The sequence below is a fragment of the Bicyclus anynana genome, chromosome 11 (genome assembly GCF_947172395.1).
Source record: "Bicyclus anynana chromosome 11, ilBicAnyn1.1, whole genome shotgun sequence".
Taxonomy (NCBI): Eukaryota; Metazoa; Arthropoda; class Insecta; order Lepidoptera; family Nymphalidae; genus Bicyclus; species Bicyclus anynana.
This window is the reverse complement of record NC_069093.1, coordinates 9,564,393-9,584,889: the sequence shown is the minus strand read 5'-3', so window position 1 is coordinate 9,584,889 and position 20,497 is coordinate 9,564,393. Positions and strand designations below refer to the sequence as shown.

Genomic DNA, 20,497 nt, shown 5'->3' with positions numbered 1-20,497 from the left:
CTCTAATATATTATTATAATTTTCTAGGACAAGATATTAATGAAAATAAAATATAATAAATAAGATTTTTGTGGACATACATAATAAGCATAATATCTTAGATACATAGATAATAGCATAATATGAATACCGCTAATACCAGTAAAGGTGTACTATACTCTACTTCTATCGTTTATCGCACGAAATTAATAATCACTCCTAATCCGTTTTTTCCTATCTAAGATTGAAATATCAATCCATTTCTTAAAAAAAAGCTTAGCCAATAAGCTATCCTCGGATAGAGTTTGCTATCGTAAAAATCAATCAATGTTTAGGAGGACGGATCACAGATTAGAGATAGGCCTCTGTTTGAAAATGTCAATTTTTGCGTGTCAATAACCTATCCGACCATTTTGATATATCCATAGATCGGTGTAAACAATCTTAGATTGCAATCTGAGAAATTGTTCGGATTGTTGCATTATTTTTGAATAAAAGTTTATAAAAATATATACGGTCGAATTGAGAAACCTCCTCCTTTTTTTTAAGTCAGTTAAAAAGAAAATTAAAATGGCCATGACATTATTCAGTGATAGTGACGATCGCGATTTGGAGATACTGGCTCCACTTTCAGATTCTGAAAGCGAGTCTGACGACGAACGCTGTGCTAGTTCCCGACAATTTAAGCCCCGATGCAAAAAGAGGGGTGTTATAAGGTTGAGCCGTTTAACAGTTATGGGGGGTGAAAGTGGGGAAGGATAACCGAATGTTATCGAGCGTGAAATAAAGAGGTTTAAACAACTTCTCAAGGTTAAAATGAAATGAGTACGTCATCTGGCAAAATGTGGCATCGTCACAGATGCGCGTCACACGCCATTTGGCAAAAAGTGGAGGCATCACATAGAAGAGAAAAAAAATTAACACAATAACAAAACGAACTTCTGTACTCAAACTACAAAAACGTCAGTCCAAGTTGTGAAAAACGATCCGTTCCATTTTCGATTGTGCGTTCTTCGTGTAGTGTGTTTGTACGTATTTGATAATAAAATGGATTTTTTACGTGTTTTGAAATATAAAGCTTTGTATGTATTTAGCTTAAAACATATTTCAAGTATTCCGTTTTTAATTTAAAGATTTGTTACTTTTAAAAAACGTTGAATAAAAAGTATTATTGAAATAAGCACTGTGCTAAGAACGGAATGACAAGGAGGGAAAATATCGCTCGCGATCCGTCAGAAAAAAATATTTAGATTGCAGATCGATTGCAGAGTTTTAATATTGGCACGAAGATTAGAGATCGATCGGGTGATTGGCAACATCTAAGATTGATTTTAATCTTAGATTGGAGATACATTATTAATTTCGGGCGTAAATCGTCTATATCTCCTCGTAACCTCGTATTTTTAAGTTTTCGACTATTATTACCACCATTAAATTAAATTAGATTATGACATCACTTGACTTTTCAAAAATGCTTGTAATTGTAATGTAGCTTAATTTGGGGCTATGTAGATTTAGCAAGGCAAAACCGTGCGATTTGGAAAGTCTAGCTAGTTAGGTTCTTATTCGATCATAATTCATAATGTTACGAACTAGGGTTTGAGGAGTTGGAAGGAGACACCTGATGACTTCTCTTACACTTTAATCCACTCCCTTATTCAAGTTCCAAATACACACATCCAATCATAGAGGTATCGTGGTCCAGAATCGTAGCCACTTCACTTCACTTCAAAGTTCACTTGTTCACACGATCGCTGGTATCACTCAGATGTTACGTCGTTTCGCTCTCAAACGTAAACTGCTGCAAACGACCCGAAAAATAGGATTACATAGAAACATAGAATAATAGGTTGCTACGCATATAATTAATCTACGATTTTACTTGCCGGCTCTTCTCAACAGATTCTGCCTTCCGAAACCGGTGGTAGAGTCACTAGTTACTACAAACAGACAAACCTGATGTTTCAAAAGTGCTTGCAAACTAAACTTTCTGGAAATAAATAAAGTATAAATTAAAATTTGAATTTGAGTATCAATTTCGAATGGTCACCCTACCGAGTCATATTGTCTTCTATAAGATTACCTGTAAAATGATATGCCGCAACCACCATAGGATTCACTTTTACAAAATTTATACAGCAAATTTTCACAATCATTTTCAGTTAATGATTTTTTTTTTAAAATAACGATGAAAAATATGAAATTATGCCGATGAACATCAACGCATATGACAAACGCTATGACAGTTGACTATTTGACAATGAAATGCCACTGGAAAAAATTATTTTTAAAAAATTTTAATTAATAATATTATTTTCTTTTTAATATTTTGAGTTTATCTAGCAAAATATTTGAAAACATTTTAATGTTAACTTAAATTAATAATAAATTAGCAATAAAATATGTGTATAAAGATGATTTCTTACGAAAAGTTTTTAATGAAGAAAAAACATTTTTTTATGCTGACAATATGAAAGAACGAGACACACTCCGAGCTTCCTTGTCAGGTCAGATTTGCCTCTCTTTAAAGTTTAAAGAAAAATAGATTTATTTTTACTTAGTAATAAGGTTCAATTTCTATTTACATATTTTTCCAGTACTCTATCCTGTCTGTATATAAAATCCTTGTGCTAGTCAAATACATAGTTGTGTGAAGTGTATGGACACAGAATATATTTAATGGTGTTAAATATTTTCGATGTGTGAGTTAACCTCGTTCCTCTCAAAAAACGACAGACTTTTTTTGTTGGTGAATTTGGGTGCGAAACAGGTCCATAGTCTAAATAGTCAAAGGTGACAGTGAGTATAAATACAGTAATATCTGTGTACAAAGTAAGTTGACCTTGTCTGTGAGCTCCACTTGTCATCACGTCATTCGGTTGTCATTGTCAATGTTACCCGTCACCATTGTCAGTTGTCACTTGTCACAACACAAACATCTTTATAGTCTATATTGATCTGTGTTTTGTTGTTTTGTTGTTGTTTGTTGTGGTGCGATTTTAGTTTCAATAAATTTAATTCCATTGCCATTTATTGATATAACTTTTTTATGTCAAGCAATCTTGATCACTCAAAAAGCTTCTACGTTACCCACAAAAGGTACAGGGGGTCGAAAATGTCCTAAATGGCTTCGAAAAAAGGATGGTGTTTACTACCCCTCGACTTGGCGGGGGCACTTCCGTGCCCCCAGATAACAGGTATTTTGGTAAACCTTTCCCAGATTCGCCTTTATGGTAAAGAGTACAAGTTAGGTTACAAACTAAAAATGGATATCCAAATCAATCTTTGAGCAATGGGGAAACATATCTATAAACAATTTAAAAAATAATTTCAATATATCTCTTGGTCACAACTTATCTAATTTCCGTTAACTTTGATTTGTAATTCTAATTTTGCAGAAGAAGCAAAGATTTTCTGAAATAGGTCCAGTACTTTCAGAGACTATTTATAATGACAGACAAAATTAAATCTTACCTCTATAATATTAGTTTAGATATCGGCCAATTTTATTTTTTGTTGATTTCCCATCTCATACATATGGTAATGATATTAGATACTTACCTATTTTTTTATTATTTCAGCCTGTGAAATGGATGAATCGAAAGAAACAAATCAGGACAATAGAGACTTTACGCTGGTCAATAAACAACCTGTCCAGGACAATAGGCATTGTCTTGGTAATGACTGGGAGAGCACATGTGGTCCTTCAAGTAAGAATCGTTATTTTAGTTTAAAAAGTTTTGTTAACCACCAATAATGTGATGTGACTAGTCTCACTTACCAAGTTTTTCAATGGAATAATTTTCAGAATGTTTTTTATGTATGTATATTGACATTTATTTTTATTATTGTAATTATATTCTTTAATTATTAAACAAAGATATTTAATTAATCACAGCTCGTTTATTGAAATATTAATTATTATTGAACAACTTCGCTTGAAACAATCTTGTAAAAATTACTAAGATTTTACACATTATGAAAAGAAATTAAATCATGCAATTATTAGTATATTTCAGGAATTGCTTACATAAAATAAACAAAAAGTGACATCCTACTAACAAAAATAAACTGTAATGTTTCATACATCAACCATGACAATTTTACTTACATAAATGGTGACCCGGTCTCACAGACTGGGTTGGCACCAAAACTCCTAGGACCTGTGCCTAATTTGACAGCGTGAATGGATGGATGTATAATGTAGAAGCTACTCAAAATCACGCAAGAATTATTTGTATTTTTCAAAATTGCCTGGTCTAACAGACATACTTGTTAAAGATAGTGACAGAGACCGACGGCTTAACATGCTCTCTGAAGAAGGGTTACCTACACCTACCAACATGAACCTACCAAGTTTCTATATAAATGGCGGTCTCCGTGGCACAGTGTTATGTGCAGTGGATTTACAAGATGGAGATCCTGAGTTTGATTCCTAGCTTGGCCCAATTGTTGTTGTTATTGAGAGAGGGTGTAATGTTATATGAAATGAAAATTTATTGTTTTACCACGTAATGTTATATAGAGTGTGTCATTATATAGAAAGCAAGTTAAACCATTCAATGTGATTGTGATGTGACGCTTTAGCAAGTTTGTCGTTAAATCGAATGACGTTACACATTAACACTGTATAATGTGCTTGCTTCGGTAATACATACATCAGAACATTGTTTCAGATGAAAGCCTAATTATTAGGGCTTCAACATCTCGAGCCCCACACATAAGGACTATGACTACAAATAAAACAATTACAGCATCTCTATTTAATTCCATATATTATGAAGGCATAAATGGACCCTCTTCTTCAGCTTATCCATATAACACCTCATCAACAGAACAGGATCTCACCAGGTAGATACTCATACAAGTATCTGTATATTTTCAATTTCAATTTAGATGTTTATTAGTGGACACAGTGAAGCTTCTCTTTGACTTATGTGCACCTTCCCCCCTTCCCTACCCTATCCTTCCCTACCCTACCGTTCCCTACCCTTCCCTACCTTACCCTACCCCTACCCCGGTGACACTGCTGCGGTCCTATTAAGGAGCTTAAGGCTCTTACACAAATGGGAAAGAAAAAAACTACACTTTATTACCTAAACAATTAATGTACAACACTAATAGGAGAATGTTCACTATTTTTAACTATTTGGTATTTACAAATAAAACAAAAACTAGTGTGTTTGTATACAGGGTGATTCGGTCTTTAGTGCGGATATTTTTTTTCGTGGTTCTGTATCATTAATAGAATATAAATCTACAAACAGTTCGATACATTTAATGTAATTTTTTTTTAATTTATGTCTCTAAAATAACAAAATAATGTACATATTATTACTAAACAAGATATATTCAGCTTAAAAGTGATCTGGTGACGTCCTTTAGATATCAAACGAAAATAAAATAAACGCACAATAGGGTGACCCTAAAATTCTGTTCAAAAGTATATAACTTTAGCTAACGATAATTTTGTTATTTTAGAGTTAAAAAAAAAAAAGAAAAAATACGTGATCATTAAATTTTGTTTATGTACACAATATAAAAATATCCGCACTAAAAAAATTTTCTTCCTGTATATTATATAAAATCTCTAATATAACAAAGTTTCAAGATACGGCCTCAGTAGCGCAGTCGTATGCGCAGTGGATATGTAAGACGGAGGTCCTGGGTCCGATTCCCGGCTGGGCCGATTGAGGTTTTCTTAATTGGTCCAGGTCAGGCTGGTGGGAGGCTTCGGCCGAGGCTAGTTACCACCCTACCGACAAAAACGTACCGCCAAGCGATTAAGCGTTCCGTTACGAAGTCGTGTAGGAACCGAAAGGAGTGTGGATATCATCCTACTCCTAACAAGTTAGGTCGCTTCCATCTTAGATTGCATCATGACTTACCATCAGGTGAGATTGTAGTCAAGGGTTAACTTGTAGAGATTTAAAAAAAAAAAGAAAAGTGATTTTGCATACCTAGTAACATTCTCCATTATCGAGCGAGGGGGCAAAGTAAGATCACATTTTCTATGAAATATTTTGTTCTTGTCCACAGATCTACTGATGAACATCAACAGTTGTTAAATTACGAAGATTATAAATCTGCCTCCGTCTGTTTAAAAGATGCTATACAGCATTGCCCGGACAAAGTTACCCTTGACGCCATGAAATCTTATTATTACATGAAATTGAAGATGGATACAGTTAATGATGCTAAGGATGGAAACAATAATTGCAAACTAACTAGTGGTTATATATGTTTAGCTATGTGTGACATCGCTTTAGGTTAGTTACTATGCGCTTTGGGGCAGTTACTTCATCATTTCAGCCGGACGTCCACTGCAGGACATAGGCCTTTTGTAGGGACTTCCAAACATCACGATACTGAACCGCTTGCATCCAGCGAACCCCTGCGACTCGCTTGATGTGGTCAGTCCACCTGGTGGGGGGACGATCAACACTGCGCTTACTAGTGCGGGGTCGAAATTCCAGCACTTTGGGACCCCAACGTCCATAGGCTCTTTGAACTATGTGCCCCACCCATTGCCACTTCAGCTTCGCAACTCGTTGAGCTACGTCGCTCGTGTAAAAGTCTTTCTCTTAACGATAATAAGTCTTTCAACCTGTAATACACAAATTCATTTACAGTTAAAACTGTAGCCCTTTGGAATGGATTGCCAATGGACATTAGATGTTCTGAATCATTAAATGTCTTCAAAGATCGTCTAAAAAGTTACTACCTATCTATATTATGAATATGTATGTACCTATTATTCTTCGTATGTAGGTGTATGTAAATATATATTTATATATAATTTAGTATGTCTTACTATTGTATGTATTATCAGTATGTAAAGTATATGTTGTATATGCCGGCAAAGACGTACCGCCAAGCGATATAGCGTTCCGGTACGATGCCGTGTAGAAACCGAAAGGAGTGTGGATTTTCATCCTCCTCCTAACAAGTTAGCCCGCTTCCATCTTAGACTGCATCATCACTTACCATCAGGTCAGATTGTAGTCAAGGGCTAACTTGTAAACAATAAACAAAAAAAATATGTAGTTTATTTATTATTTATTATAGAAAGAAAGAAAGAAGAAAGAAAAAAGCTTTATTAGTGAATTATGCCACACAACACAATTTGTTCTTGAACAATATCCTGCGATGTGTGGCACAACCCAGTAAACGGATCTAACTCAGCATAATGCTACATACTCTTTAAATAAAAAGAGCATGCAGCGCTGGTTTTCAGTTGGAACCGTTGACCAGATGCCGCCACAAACACAGCACACAACAACCTTATTAACTAAAATAAACAATAATAATAACTTAAATTTAAAATAGTACATTACAATTAACTAAAATAAAAAGGGAAAAACAATAAAATACCATACTAATAAAAAAATTAAAATGTAATAATCAAGTAATATAGCACTATCCGTTTTCTATTACTTGATTCTTACATTGCGGGTTGTCTGGAGGAGATCGCTATTAGCGATAAGACCGCCTTTGTGCATATTTCTACCTACTTATTTGGTTACTTGATGAATGTTGTTTTACATTTTTATGTGCAATAAAGAATATATCTATCTATCTGTTACTGTTACAGATTATATTACGGATAACGCCGGCGAGGTAGTAAAAAAGGATTGCAACGTCGACGATGGAAAGGACGAAGGCATCAGTTCGGTTCAGGATATGCAGCATTTAGTTCTTAGCTGGTTGGAGAATAAAACTCAAGGCAGAATGTCGCTTCACAACTATGCTACAGATGTCTCTATAAACGAGTAATTATATCACCATATTATACCAGTGGATGGACCTCTGCCTCCGATTCCGGAGTGCGTAGGTTCGAATCCAGCCTGGGGCTTTTCGTTTGTGTGCATTTTAAGAAATTAAATATCGTGTGTCTCAAATTGTGAAGGAAAAACATCGTGATGAAACCTGCATCTTAATTCTCTACGTGTGTGAATTCTGCCAATCTGCATTGGGCCAGCATAGTACCCTAGACTATTGGCCTAACTCCTCTCATTCTGAGAGAACACTTGTGATCATTAGTGAGCCGAATATGGGTTGATAATGATTATACGTACGGCTGCTGGGTTCTGGCGGTTTGAGACCGTTTTATTTAGAAATTCTAAAATAATAAGTACCTAACTATAATCATCATTGACGATTGGCGTAATGTCGAGACGAGAGAGAGGGTTGTCAATGATGATTATAGTTAGGTACTTATTATTTTTGAAGTAGGTAAAACTTCTTTACGCACGCTTGACTTGACGAGTAATCTGGTGAGTGCGTTACGAAAAGTGTAATCGGGCGAGGCGAACGAACGTTGAGAGGGAGAGCTAAAGAAGTTTTACTTTAGTTGTGTGGAAGCATATTCGTTTTTTTAAATGGGGATGACTAGGTTTGAATATATTGATTTTTATGATACATTCGGGTAAATAAGGTCAATGTTAACTGATTTATACATAAAAAGAAAAGATTGTCTGGATATTTGCAAAATAAATAAGATTATAAAATTTCAAAATCTATTAATTTTTTTTTTATCGTAATTAGATGAAAATTCATACAGTTTTAGCTTCCTTACATTAAATGTGACATTTTTACTATGTGAACTATAAACATAAACGCACAAATCACAAAGATATTAGTAATTTTGTTTGAACGCCCATACAAAACTAACGATCAGCGAGCCAACGACGTCACTAAATCTCGCCAATTTGTATGGGGCGTTTTTCAGGGATCCGCGGCAGCGTCGCAAATCTGACTCTTTAAATCCCTGTAGCTCCGGAAGTAATGATCGCAGATACCCTGTTACTTTTACAAAATTGCTTTGCTATTAGTATACTCTTAATTTACATACAATTTAAAAAACTGTCATCATCCCTATTAAAAAAGTATAAAATATACTACTTACGAGTACTAGCGGGGACGCCCGCTACGTCGTCCACTTGAAATTCAGTTTTTTACAAACCCCGCGGCAACCATGGATTTTTGAAAAAAGTACCTACCCTTTAAGCTACATAACCACCTCCATCTTTGAAAATATTTGGGAAAAATAATAATTAATAAAAAAAATCTATTAATAGCACAATTTAGATACTAATTTTCTTCTTTATTGTTTCAGGATAAAATATATAAAAGAAAACAGTTTGAGAATGCTTGCACGGATAGAGCAGGCATTAGAGATAGCTAGAGGTTACCTGCAAAATGAGGTTATAGAGACAAAAGATGTTTATGCAATGAAACTGTGCCATTATTATAGTGTAAGTTATTTAATGAGTGAATTTCTGACTCTGTATACCATAATAAACTCCAATTTCGTAAATATTAAACCTCAAACCATATCTATTTGGTGAAGTTCATTAAATGGTAAAACGCGGTACATTTTTTTTTTAATAATTTTTATATAGTTCCGTAGCTTTGAATTCTAAATTGTTTACCAAGTTTTGTTTTTTTTATCATGGTCGTAGAAAAATTATTGTATGCCGCCACTGCACTTTATTAGCCATTGTAGCATTCGTGCTGCCTATTGTCGAATTCCGCTTCGCCTCTGTGCACAAAAATCTCTTTGACCATCTTGTATATTTAAGTGTATTATGGCAAATAAAGTTCATTTCATTTCATTTAATTTAATTGTGCTACAATGACCCTCATTACATGATAGTATATAAATAATTATTGCAGTTCTCAACACGCTTATATTAGCTTCACTTGTAACTATGTGTGTAAGAAAATCAAATCTTGGAATCTTAATTTGACCCACTTCCCGGTCTTCGATTGGGATGAAATTTTGCACACGCTCTGAGTTCTGATTACAATACATGACTAGCTAAGGAACATCATTGAAAATCCAATATGACGGTCTCCTCAAGATGGCAGACTGGCTGCTTGAAATCCACCCCCATGATATGGATATCAAATAAACACTTTCATTTGATATTCATACTGTCAAGAATACGACCCTTCCATATCATGCTGTCATACGAAAAAAATTGTCACGTGACTTAAATCCAATATTTGTAATTTATAGTGCGTGCTAAAAGCGTTTAGCGTTTTTTTAGTTTTTTAAACTATTTAAAGTTATTTTTAACCGACTTCAAAAAGGAGGAGGTTCTCAATTCGGTCGGTATTATTTTTTTTTTTTTTTTTTTATGTATGTACACCGATTACTCAAAGACGCCTGGACCGATTTCTAAAATTCTTTTTTTGTTTGAAACGGTATAGTCCCCATTTGGTCCCATTGCCATCATGTCAAGATCTGATGATGGAATCCTGGAGAAATTGAGGGGAACTCTCAAAAATTATATGGGTGTCTAGTGTGTTCATAAACTTTTCCATTAAGTACTTTTAATCACTACAATTTCATGAAGGTTTAAAATCGATCTGATGATGGAGCCATAAAACAGACGAGGGAACTCCTCGGGGATTTACAGCAGTTACCTTGTGTTTGGGCTTAATTAATTTGTATTAATGAGAACTTTCCACATAGATAGGTTGTGACTGTCATTTAGGGGTTTGGTGATGAAGACCAAGGACAATTAAGGGAACTTCTTAACAGTTTACAGTATCTACCTTGTGTTTGGCCTTGATTAATTCGTATTGCTGAGAACTTTTTAGCTAGATGAGTTGTGTCTGTTATTAGGGGTCTGATGATGAAGACCAAGGTCAATTAAGGGAACCCCTTAACAGTTTACGGTAGCTACCTTGTGCTTGGGCTTGATTAATTTGTATTGCTGAGAATTTTGTACCAAGATGGGTTGTGACTGTCATTAGGGGTCTGATGTATTCGTTTGAGATGAAATTTTACACTAAAAATGGAAAAATAATAAAAATTTTAATAAAAAAAATACAACCGACTTCAAAACCTAAAAACGTACCCACTAAACTAAAAAGTGAAAAATAACATCATAATATGTTCTACCTGCTGATTAGTATGAAGGCGGTGCTTAGCCGGTGTTGTCTTAATTTAAGCCATTTCTGACAGGACCACATGAAACAACACTGTCTGCAAAATCTAAATCAATAAGATATTCTCACATGGCTTGAATTAATACGTCACCGGCTTAGCACCGCCTTCATACTGATCAGCAGGTAGAACATATTATGATGTTATTTTTCACTTTTTAGTTTAGTGGGTACGTTTTTAGGTTTTGAAGTCGGTTGTATTTTTTTTATTAAAATTTTTATTATATATTACTTTGTTTTAGCGCAAATTGTTACTGGCAGATTTCAAGGCAGGTGTCTTTCCGTTTCACTTGGGGGCGATTGACTGTCTGCGTAAAGCTAACGAAATCATACATTTGGCTGATGGAGGTACGTAACCTACAAAAGTTACTTAAATAAATTCAATAAGATCAACAACAAAAGTTAAGTTTTTAGCAACAACAAGCGAAAGTCTGCATAATAAGGATGATGACTGGGTTTGAATAAATTGACTTTTATGAAACATTCGGGTAAATAACAAAGATTGTCTGGATGTTTGTAAAATAAATATATATATACTGAAAATCTTTTATCGTAATTAGATGAAAATTCATTTTTAGCTTCCTTACATTAAACGTGACATTTTAAATAAAATATAATCACACAAATAACAAAGATTTTTGTAATTTTGTTTGAACGCCCATACAAATCTAACGATCATTATGGTCAATGACGTCATCAATTCTTGCCATTTTGTATGGGCGTTTTTCAAGTATGTGCCGTAAATCTAACCCTTTAAATAATGTTCGCAGATACCCTGTCACTTCTACAAAATTGCTTTACTGTTAGCATACTCCTAATTTATATACAACTAGCGGACGCCCGCGACTTCGTCCGCGTGGAATTTAGTTTTTCGTAAATCCCTGTGTAACCATGGATTTTTCCGGGATAAAATACTTTTTATCCCGGAAAAATCCATGGTTACAGAGGGATTCTATGTGTTAATCCAGGCTATAATATATCTTAATACCAAATTTACCAGTTAATTCGGTTCAGTAGTTGAGGCGTGAAAGAGTAACAAACATTCATATCATCAAAATCATCAATTTTCGCGAATCTCGGGAAACCATGGATTTTTTCAGGATAAAAATCGGTAGCCTATGTGTTAATCCAGAGTAAAATCTATTTCCATTCCAAATTTCAGCTAAATCGCTTCAGTAGTAGCGGCGTTATAGAGTTATAATATAAGTATAGTTTAGTTATAGTTTATTATAATATTAGTAGGATTATAATATTAGTAGGATTTAAAAAACTGTCATCATCCCTATCGTTAATTTGTATTGTCATGCCCACCTATATGCAATGAAGAGAGGGGTATGCCATACCATGGAATCACCGTGCGGGTGCAGGGTCCATCGTGTGGCAGAGAGAACAACTGAGACTTGTAACCAAAGGGTGTAGGGTTAAGGATATCTTACAGTTAAAGTTACACAGTTACAGATGGGGAGTGGTACAGTTAACACTCCCCATCTGCGCTCGTGTTGTTATCCCTGCCTAACCAAATTTGGTAATGACAAAAGTAATAGCTTAAAGATTATCTTTAATCAATTAGTTTGTACCTACATATTTCAAAATACATTTCTTAAATTCAGTACAAAAACAAGTTATTTTCATTAATTCAGTTTTTTAATTATTTATTTAGATGCTCGACAAGAAGTTGCTCATAAACTTGAACTGGCGATAAAAAATAATGATAAATTTGTAAATCTTATAAAAAGAGTGCATTGTGAGCAAGGACAGAGATACGTGCAATCGAATGAAATATATAAAGCTATTGAGGAGTATACAGATGCTCTAACACTAGACAACAATTGCACTGAAGTGTTGAATGAGCGTGCGAAGTGTTACACCGAGGTTGATGACTACGAATCCGCTATTAAAGATTACGAAAAATTATTCACAATCACTAAAAACGAAAAATTAAGACAGTCTGTCCAAGACTCTATAGTAATATTGAAGAATAAGAAAACTTTAACTCAAAACCAAAAAGTGAAACGGGCAAATGAAGATATTTCGGAGATAAAAGTTCTTTATTCGAAAGGACGCCGTCTTTATTTTTTCGAGGTAATAAAATATCAAGGGTAATATTAGGCCTGTGTTGTGGTCATACTTACGTCCTTATATATGAGCTGAATATCAAATAATAACAATTAAAACTTATAATAAAGAAAGACCTTTTCTGATACGTACTATAGATACAAAGAAAAAATAATAAATAAGTCGAGCCTTTTCAGAGGTCTGTCTCGCTTGATGTCGTCAGTCCACGTGGTGAGGGGGTCGACTAACACTGCGCTTTCTAATGCGTCCCATCCCATCCCATTCCATCCCATTCCAGCACTTTGGGACCTCCATCCATCTTCGAATTATGTGCCCCGCCCATTGCCACTTTAGTTTCTCAATCTTTAGTTCATTACATTTTTAAGAGAATATACGCTTAACCGCTTTAGTTACAAGTCCAAATGATAATATTTAAAAAATGCGTGTTACAGAATCAATATCAAGAAGCCCTAGATTATTTTCAACAAGTACTAGAGGTTGATCCATCTCATTCAGGTGCGCTTCTATTAACTGACCTGATTGTTCGCCTCAAGAGTACCATCGAGCAAGGTAATGATAATATTTTACCTACCTACCTTACCTTACCTACCATACCTTTGATATATTTTGGGTATAGTAAGTTATCCTTAATAGACACGATGTATGACATCGCAGACTTTTATGTATCTATAAAAGAGGAATATTCCACTCTGCATGATTTTGCTATTTTTCTAAACATTATGCAGCGTTTTTTAGTGAAAACCCAGTCGGATTGACCTTTTGTGACACTTTCAATAATTATGGTCAAATTTCAATAAATTTACACAAAATCTTGAAAAAATAAATACCAAAACCATCTTCATAAATCAATCTTCTCTTCAGAAAAACCCTTCAATAATCATCGCGAGCAGACAGACAGACAGACTCGGCAGAGAACTTTGTTTTGTAATTTGTATATATATTTAAAAACAAGCTTTGTGTCAATGTTTCTAGACACGGAATACGTAAAATGAAGTTGTTGAGTAATGTGTACATACTCACTAATGGACAATTAATGTTATTTTTAGGTAACGATGCATTTACAAATGGTCAATGGCAAGATGCTTTGGACAAATTTAATGAAGCTTTAACGATTGATAAAAATAATAGAAATCTCAACGTTAATCTGTATTCTAAAAAGGCTAAGATGTATTTTAATTTGAAACAAATACATCAAGCCATAGAAGCATACACGGATGCACTAAAATTAGATGACAAATGTCTAAATGCACTGCGCGGTCGAGCTGAATGTTACACAAAAGTGGAAAATTATAAAGCTGCTATTGATGATTATGAAAAAATACTATCATTTCACAAAAGTGAATATATTACTGAATGGGCTCTAAGTTCGATTCACACTCTTAAAATAAAGATTGATTATAGAGAAAAAATTCGGCTCGCAGAGTCTTTGGTTGAGAGTCAGAAAACTGTGGAACTAGAGCAAGCTCTGTATCTGGCAGAGGAGTGTCTGCAATTTGATCGTTCTGACATAAAAGCCCTGTGTGTGAAAGGCTTATGCTTATATTACAAGGTGGGCATTGTTACTTTGATATTTTATTATGTAGTTGAAGCACGTATTTTGGAAACAAAACTAATTAACCGCTTACATTCATAATACACTTGTTTATGCATTGAGAACGAGGGCACAAATTATTTAATATCATTATAACTTATGTCATCTTTATATTTTTGTAGTACAAATGCTCTGTAGAGATAGGAAAGAATATTGTTAGGACCAGCTACTTAGTTTTGGATTGTTATTTCTCTACTAACTAAATCAACACCAAATCAACCGACGGCCTCCGTGGCGCAGTGGTATGCCTGGCGGATTTACAAGACGGATGTGCTGGGTTCGATCCCCGGTTGAGCCGATTGAGGTTTTCTTAATTGGTCCAGGTCTGGCTGGTGGGAGGCTTCGGCCGTGGCTAGTTACCACCCTACCGGCAAAGACCTACCCCCAAGCGATTTAGCGTTCCGGTACGATGTCGTATAGAAACCAAAAGGAGTGTGGATCCGTCTTACCGCTTCCATCTTAGATTGCATCATCGCTTACCATCAGGTGAGATTGTAGTCAAGGACTTGTAAAGAATAAAAATTGAAAAAAAAAAAAAACCACGAAAACGTAATGATGATACTGTATTGACATCATTAGGTATCTGTAGGTACTTCTTGTTTGTCTATTCGATCATTGCAGAAACACGGCTTACTCTATTTTTTATGAATGTTAGTAGACTACTTTATCGAACATATTGCTAGTTTTCGAGTGTACATATTTTAATTGCATTAAATGCATGCTGTTGTCTAGCCCCTGTATGATGATGGGAATGACATTGGCTATCGACAGGTCACGTGATCAAGATCAGTCATTCCCATACATTTCTAGTTTTAGAAGCGTTAGCGATCGTAGAAAGAGAATCGACGTGCCGCTTGGCTACAGGGGCAGTTGAGAGTGCAAACTAGTCAATTACTGTTAAAATGTATTCAACTCAAATCGTCCATTGTGTGACCATTAACATTCCTTGTATAGTTTAACGCTAAAGCCTATTCAGTTCCCATGTAGTAGCTAACTTTTGTCATCGATTTCATTAATATTTGTTTCAGGATCAATATCAACAAGCTATAGATCAATTTCAACAAGTGCTACATGTTGAGTCATCACATTCCATGGCGCTTAGCGAAACTAAAAAGATTACATTGCTCAAAAATACAATAGCGAAAGGTTAAAATATAATAATATATACCTATGTGGCGATATGGAAGAGTAAAGTTGGATAGTTGATTTTACAATCCTGGTAACACTTCAGTGACCATTTTTGGAAACCGAGGGTTTTGTCTGAGCACTCATGATCGAAGTTATTAAGACGAGAAATTACCGGAGACATGACTAAAAATGGCACTATAGATGTATGTGTATGTAGAGCGAGTCATAGTTCTGTGGAGTGCCTTAGATATATTATTTCCTGTTCTCATCTTGCTAACAGTGAACTTAGACAATGACAGACATAATTATTCAAGTAACCAGGATAATCCATCAACAACTTGCTCTTCAGTATGGCTGCATGGAATTTGAGATAACCTATATGTATGACCCGGTCAGTTTTGAAAATAGCAGTGCATCTCTCTACTGAGACTGACAGACCTGATAGCCAATAGACCTGATATAGTGGTTCTATCGGTCTGCGCCGCGCAATATTTGGTCATATTTCTGTTCCACATGACGATAATCTGGTAAACGGCGAAAAGGAAAACATATCAAATTACTTGGACCTTGCTTACGAGATGACCGCCATGTGGAATGTTAAGTCATCCGTTGTTGACTTAAAATAATTGTTTTAGTCAAGTGAAAAGTTCAACAAACACCCTGAGAAGCTTTCAAGGGTTGGATATAGAAGCTAGTAGTCATCGAATAGGCGCGCATTGTGAAGAGATTGCTCACTCTGGGAATGCTGACTGAATGTCGCTTAGACACATTTAAAAAACGCAACCGAAGCAAATATACTAATATACATACTCTGAGTGAACTACTAAAATACGATTGAATTTCATATACTATTGAACAAAGATGCTGCAGCTAGCGACTGCTGTTAAACATAATTATTTAAATTAATATGTCACTAACATTCAAATAACGTCCTTTCAGGTAATAATTCGTTTACAGCTGGTAACTGGCAAGACGCATTGGTTCATTTTAATGAAGTAATAAAGATTGATGATGGTAATTTAAATCTCAAAATTAAAATGCATTGTAAAAATGCCGAAATATACTTGAAATTGAATAGCATATATAAAGCTATCGAAGAATATACGAGTGCTCTAGAATTCGATAAGTTTTGTGTGGAGGCGCTACGTAATCGCGCTGAATGTTACTTGAATGTTGGAGATCACAGAAACTCTATTAGAGATTACTCAAAAATATGCGGAAGTGAAGCAGACGAAGAAACCAAACAGTTGGCTAATAACGCTATTTTAAAAGTTAGGAATACAATTTCATTGAGGGATAAATGTAACCGCGCAGAGAATTTACTTAAATCTCAGAAAACTGATGAAATTGAAGAAGCTTTGAAAATAGCAGAAGAATGTTTGAAATTTGATAGTTCTGACATTAAAGCGCTTTGTGTAAAAGGGTCGTGTCTGTATTATAAGGTACACATTTGTCTTATTTGTTATGCACTTTGACATTTATGAGAGATTTTTATGTGTATAATTATGTGTTTCAGAATCAGTACGAACAAGCATTAGACCAATTTCAAAAAGTAGTGCATCTGAAACCATCACATTTAGAAGCGCTCACGGAAATGAAAAAAAATACATTGCTTAAACGTACGATAGAGCAAGGTAAACATTTAATTATTGTTTAAATTTATTTTTTAATAGCAAATCGTTATTTTTAATCATCAAATTCATCATCATTATCGAGTCTCCACTCAGAATGAGAGGGGTTAGGCCAATAGTCCACCACGTTGGCCCAATGCGGATAAGCAGACTTCACACACGCAGAGAATTATGAAAATTCTCAGGTATGCAGGTTTGAAACACGTGATATTTAATTTCTTAAAATCGCGAAATATTTGCGAAAAACTGAATTTCGTGACCTTTTGACGTTTGTAACTTTTTTAGTCGGCACGATATCGATGTCGATTTTTCACATCTTCATAATAACACCGTAATAAAAGTGTATACAAATACGAATTCAGCTCGGTAGAAATTTTGTCCCAGATTGGAGTATAAAATGCCTAAAATTACTGGACTGTACCACTGTCTTGTTTCTAGGTAACGATTCATTTTGCAAGGGACTATTGCAAGATGCTTTGGATACATTTAACACAGCTTTAGTGCTTGGTAAAGATAATATAAATCTTATTATTAATTTGAATTGTAAAAAGGCAACAATACATATAAAATTAAAAGAAATGCAAGAAGCTGTTGAAGCGTACACAGCTGTACTGAAATTAGATGAAACGTGTCTGGAAGCACTGCGTGGAAGAGCTGAATGTTACACGAAAATTGAGAAATATGGTGATGCCATTGAAGATTGGGAAAGAATATTGTCACCAAGAATAAAAGGCGAACAAATGAAATATTGGGCCCGTAAATCTATCAAGAACCTCAATAAAAAGATTGCTTACAAAAATAAAATCGAGCAAGCTGAGAACTTCATTAAAAACAAGAAAATAATCCAGGCTATGAAACTAGCAGAGGAATGTTTACAATTCGATAAATCTGATGTAAAAGCGCTTTGTGTGAAGGGTTCATGCCTGTATTATAAGGTAATATGTTTCAATGTAATCTATTTGTTTTGATACAGTCGTCAAAGTCAAAGTGAAAAGTTTAAATTCAATTTATTGCAATTATGCTTACTTTACTAGCACTTTCGAAACGTCAAGTAGAATGGTGTTAACAATTAGTTGAAAACTTAAAATTAAAGTTACGAGCGTTTGGACATTGTAAAAATAAATGGTCAAAATAATCAAATTTCATTCTCAAATACGTCCTTTGTGAAATGCTGCCCGATATTTTGCCGTCGCAGTCAAAGATGCTGTTTTTAGCACAAAGGGTACCGCGTGTCGGGTACAGTGGAGAATTTTGCATTCACATTTGCAGCGTAGTAGTGAAAGGTTATTTTTGTTTGCTGTTCTATGTGAATTAACAAAACATTTTTTTAACTTACTTGCTCAAAAATGTTACTTTTGCTTGGTCATATCAGGTGTTTAAAGTAGTTTTTAACGCTTAGGCATTAAAAGTAAGTTTTTAATTTAATAATAAGAAAGTTTATAAAGGTTGGTCCTTAAAGTATGTAATAGTTATTTATTTTATTCAACCAACAGATATTTCGGAAATACATAAAAATAGTGGGGATATCTAGAACTAGCGTTGCATTGACGACGAATAGTTTTTCTACTAAAATACCTACTATAATATAGTATAAATTGCATTATTGCCATTTAAACTTTTTATTAGATTTTTTTTGTAATTATATTCATGTTTTATAATAATAACCATAAGAATAAAATAAACTAAATAAGAAAAAAACGTTTATTAATCGAACACAGTATGTTATTATTTTATTTCATTAAATCTACACAAAAGCATAATAAAAATCGCGCAGCGCCTGTAGCTGTACCGTCTGTATTTAAATTAATAGACTAAGTATTCCTATTCATTTATCATCGTGACAGCATATTTACATGTTTAAATTTTTGTTACAGAACGACTTAGAACAAGCATTAAATCAATTTAATAAAGTACTGTTACTTGAACCACTGCATTCTACAGCACTCAAGGAAAGCAAAAAGATTACAGATCTGAAACGTACAATAGAGCAAGGTATTTGATTTTTTTACGGTATAGTGTTACAACTTCCTCGATTACAGATAGTATTAATTCATTATTTATATTATTATAGAAGAGGGGTATCGGTGTTTGTATAAATAAGAGGGTATTTGATGACTTAGACTCGGTTGTTTGTTAGGCAGCGTAGACACCGTCACGCTGCCAGTCGCGTTAGTGATTTTGTGCAATAATGTTTTGTGTTATAATTATTGTTTACCATAAATATGGAGAACATGTTTGGCAGGGAAGGTGAGTGTTGATGCATTCTAAAGGGATCCCTTAAACCTACTCCCAAAGTCACAAGTCCTGGGACCTGCTTGAGGTGTTTCCTCTACCACAAAATAATGGTACAATCACTGCCGATGCTATCACAATAGGTACACGTAATATAAGCTAGCGCTTATCGGAAATCTTGCAACTAAGCGAAAATTTAGCCTACGGTAAAAAGAAGGTGCTAGATTAGTTTTTTACTTGAATGTACTCCTCGTACACGTAGTTAGTAAGTTGCTAAATCAGTGCTCGAAAGACATTTTAAATGTTTGGAGTGCGAATCTGGAATTAGTTTTTTCAATCTAGTAGAACGATAATGAACAATTTAAGACCATTTAAAAAAAAGTTACAACTAGCCTATTCCAAAGCAGAAACTGGAATATCAATCAAAATCTCAATGCTTCAAAGTAAAGTTGACCTAATGGGTACTGTTAAAGATCACTTTACTATAAAGAAAGGAGATGGTCCATTTCAGGTCCACTCTTGTACCCCGTATCATTAAAATTTAAAAAATATAAGGATTTTATTAAATAAGTGAATAAATCTAACTAAATAAAAAAAATAAAATAAAATTAAAACCCATGTTTTTGAGTTATATCAAGATGACGCCCTTGAAGCAACAATGACGTGACAATTGACAGCAAACGTCAAATCGACTACTACATTGAAAACGTCATCAATCCGCCATTATTGCCCCTAATAGTTTAGCATTTCTTGGAAGAGAATATTCAATCTCTCCCAAGAAATATTCGAATATATATTTCGAAAGAATTAAAGTAAATTCGTAGATTTGTATAATCAAAAATAGTTAAAAAAAATATTTTCTTTTATTTCCGTCAGGGTACCATACAATTTTGGACTATCA

General features: G+C 34.4%; 1 protein-coding gene across 5 annotated transcripts in view; it reads left to right on the top strand.

Annotated features, from left to right (window-relative positions):
* LOC112048181 (uncharacterized) overlaps positions 1-20,497 on the top strand; it is a 40,071-nt gene that overhangs the window by 7,137 nt on the left and 12,437 nt on the right. For 2 of the 5 annotated variants that reach the window (XM_052884372.1, XM_052884371.1), the window contains exons 2-15: positions 3,561-3,689; positions 4,656-4,830; positions 6,019-6,248; positions 7,574-7,751; positions 9,098-9,236; positions 11,181-11,286; positions 12,599-13,020; positions 13,446-13,563; positions 14,061-14,563; positions 15,634-15,751; positions 16,673-17,175; positions 17,250-17,367; positions 17,803-18,299; positions 19,239-19,356. In XM_052884372.1, coding sequence (XP_052740332.1) covers positions 3,569-3,689; positions 4,656-4,830; positions 6,019-6,248; positions 7,574-7,751; positions 9,098-9,236; positions 11,181-11,286; positions 12,599-13,020; positions 13,446-13,563; positions 14,061-14,563; positions 15,634-15,751; positions 16,673-17,175; positions 17,250-17,367; positions 17,803-18,299; positions 19,239-19,356 — 3,346 coding nt within the window. In that variant the 5' untranslated portion in view covers positions 3,561-3,568. Of the gene's footprint in view, positions 1-2,967; positions 3,177-3,196; positions 3,403-3,560; positions 3,690-4,655; positions 4,831-6,018; positions 6,249-7,573; positions 7,752-9,097; positions 9,237-11,180; positions 11,287-12,598; positions 13,021-13,445; positions 13,564-14,060; positions 14,564-15,633; positions 15,752-16,672; positions 17,176-17,249; positions 17,368-17,802; positions 18,300-19,238; positions 19,357-20,497 lie in introns of those variants that run through there. The other 3 variants (XM_052884373.1, XM_024085613.2, XM_052884370.1) reach the window with 3 other exon arrangements.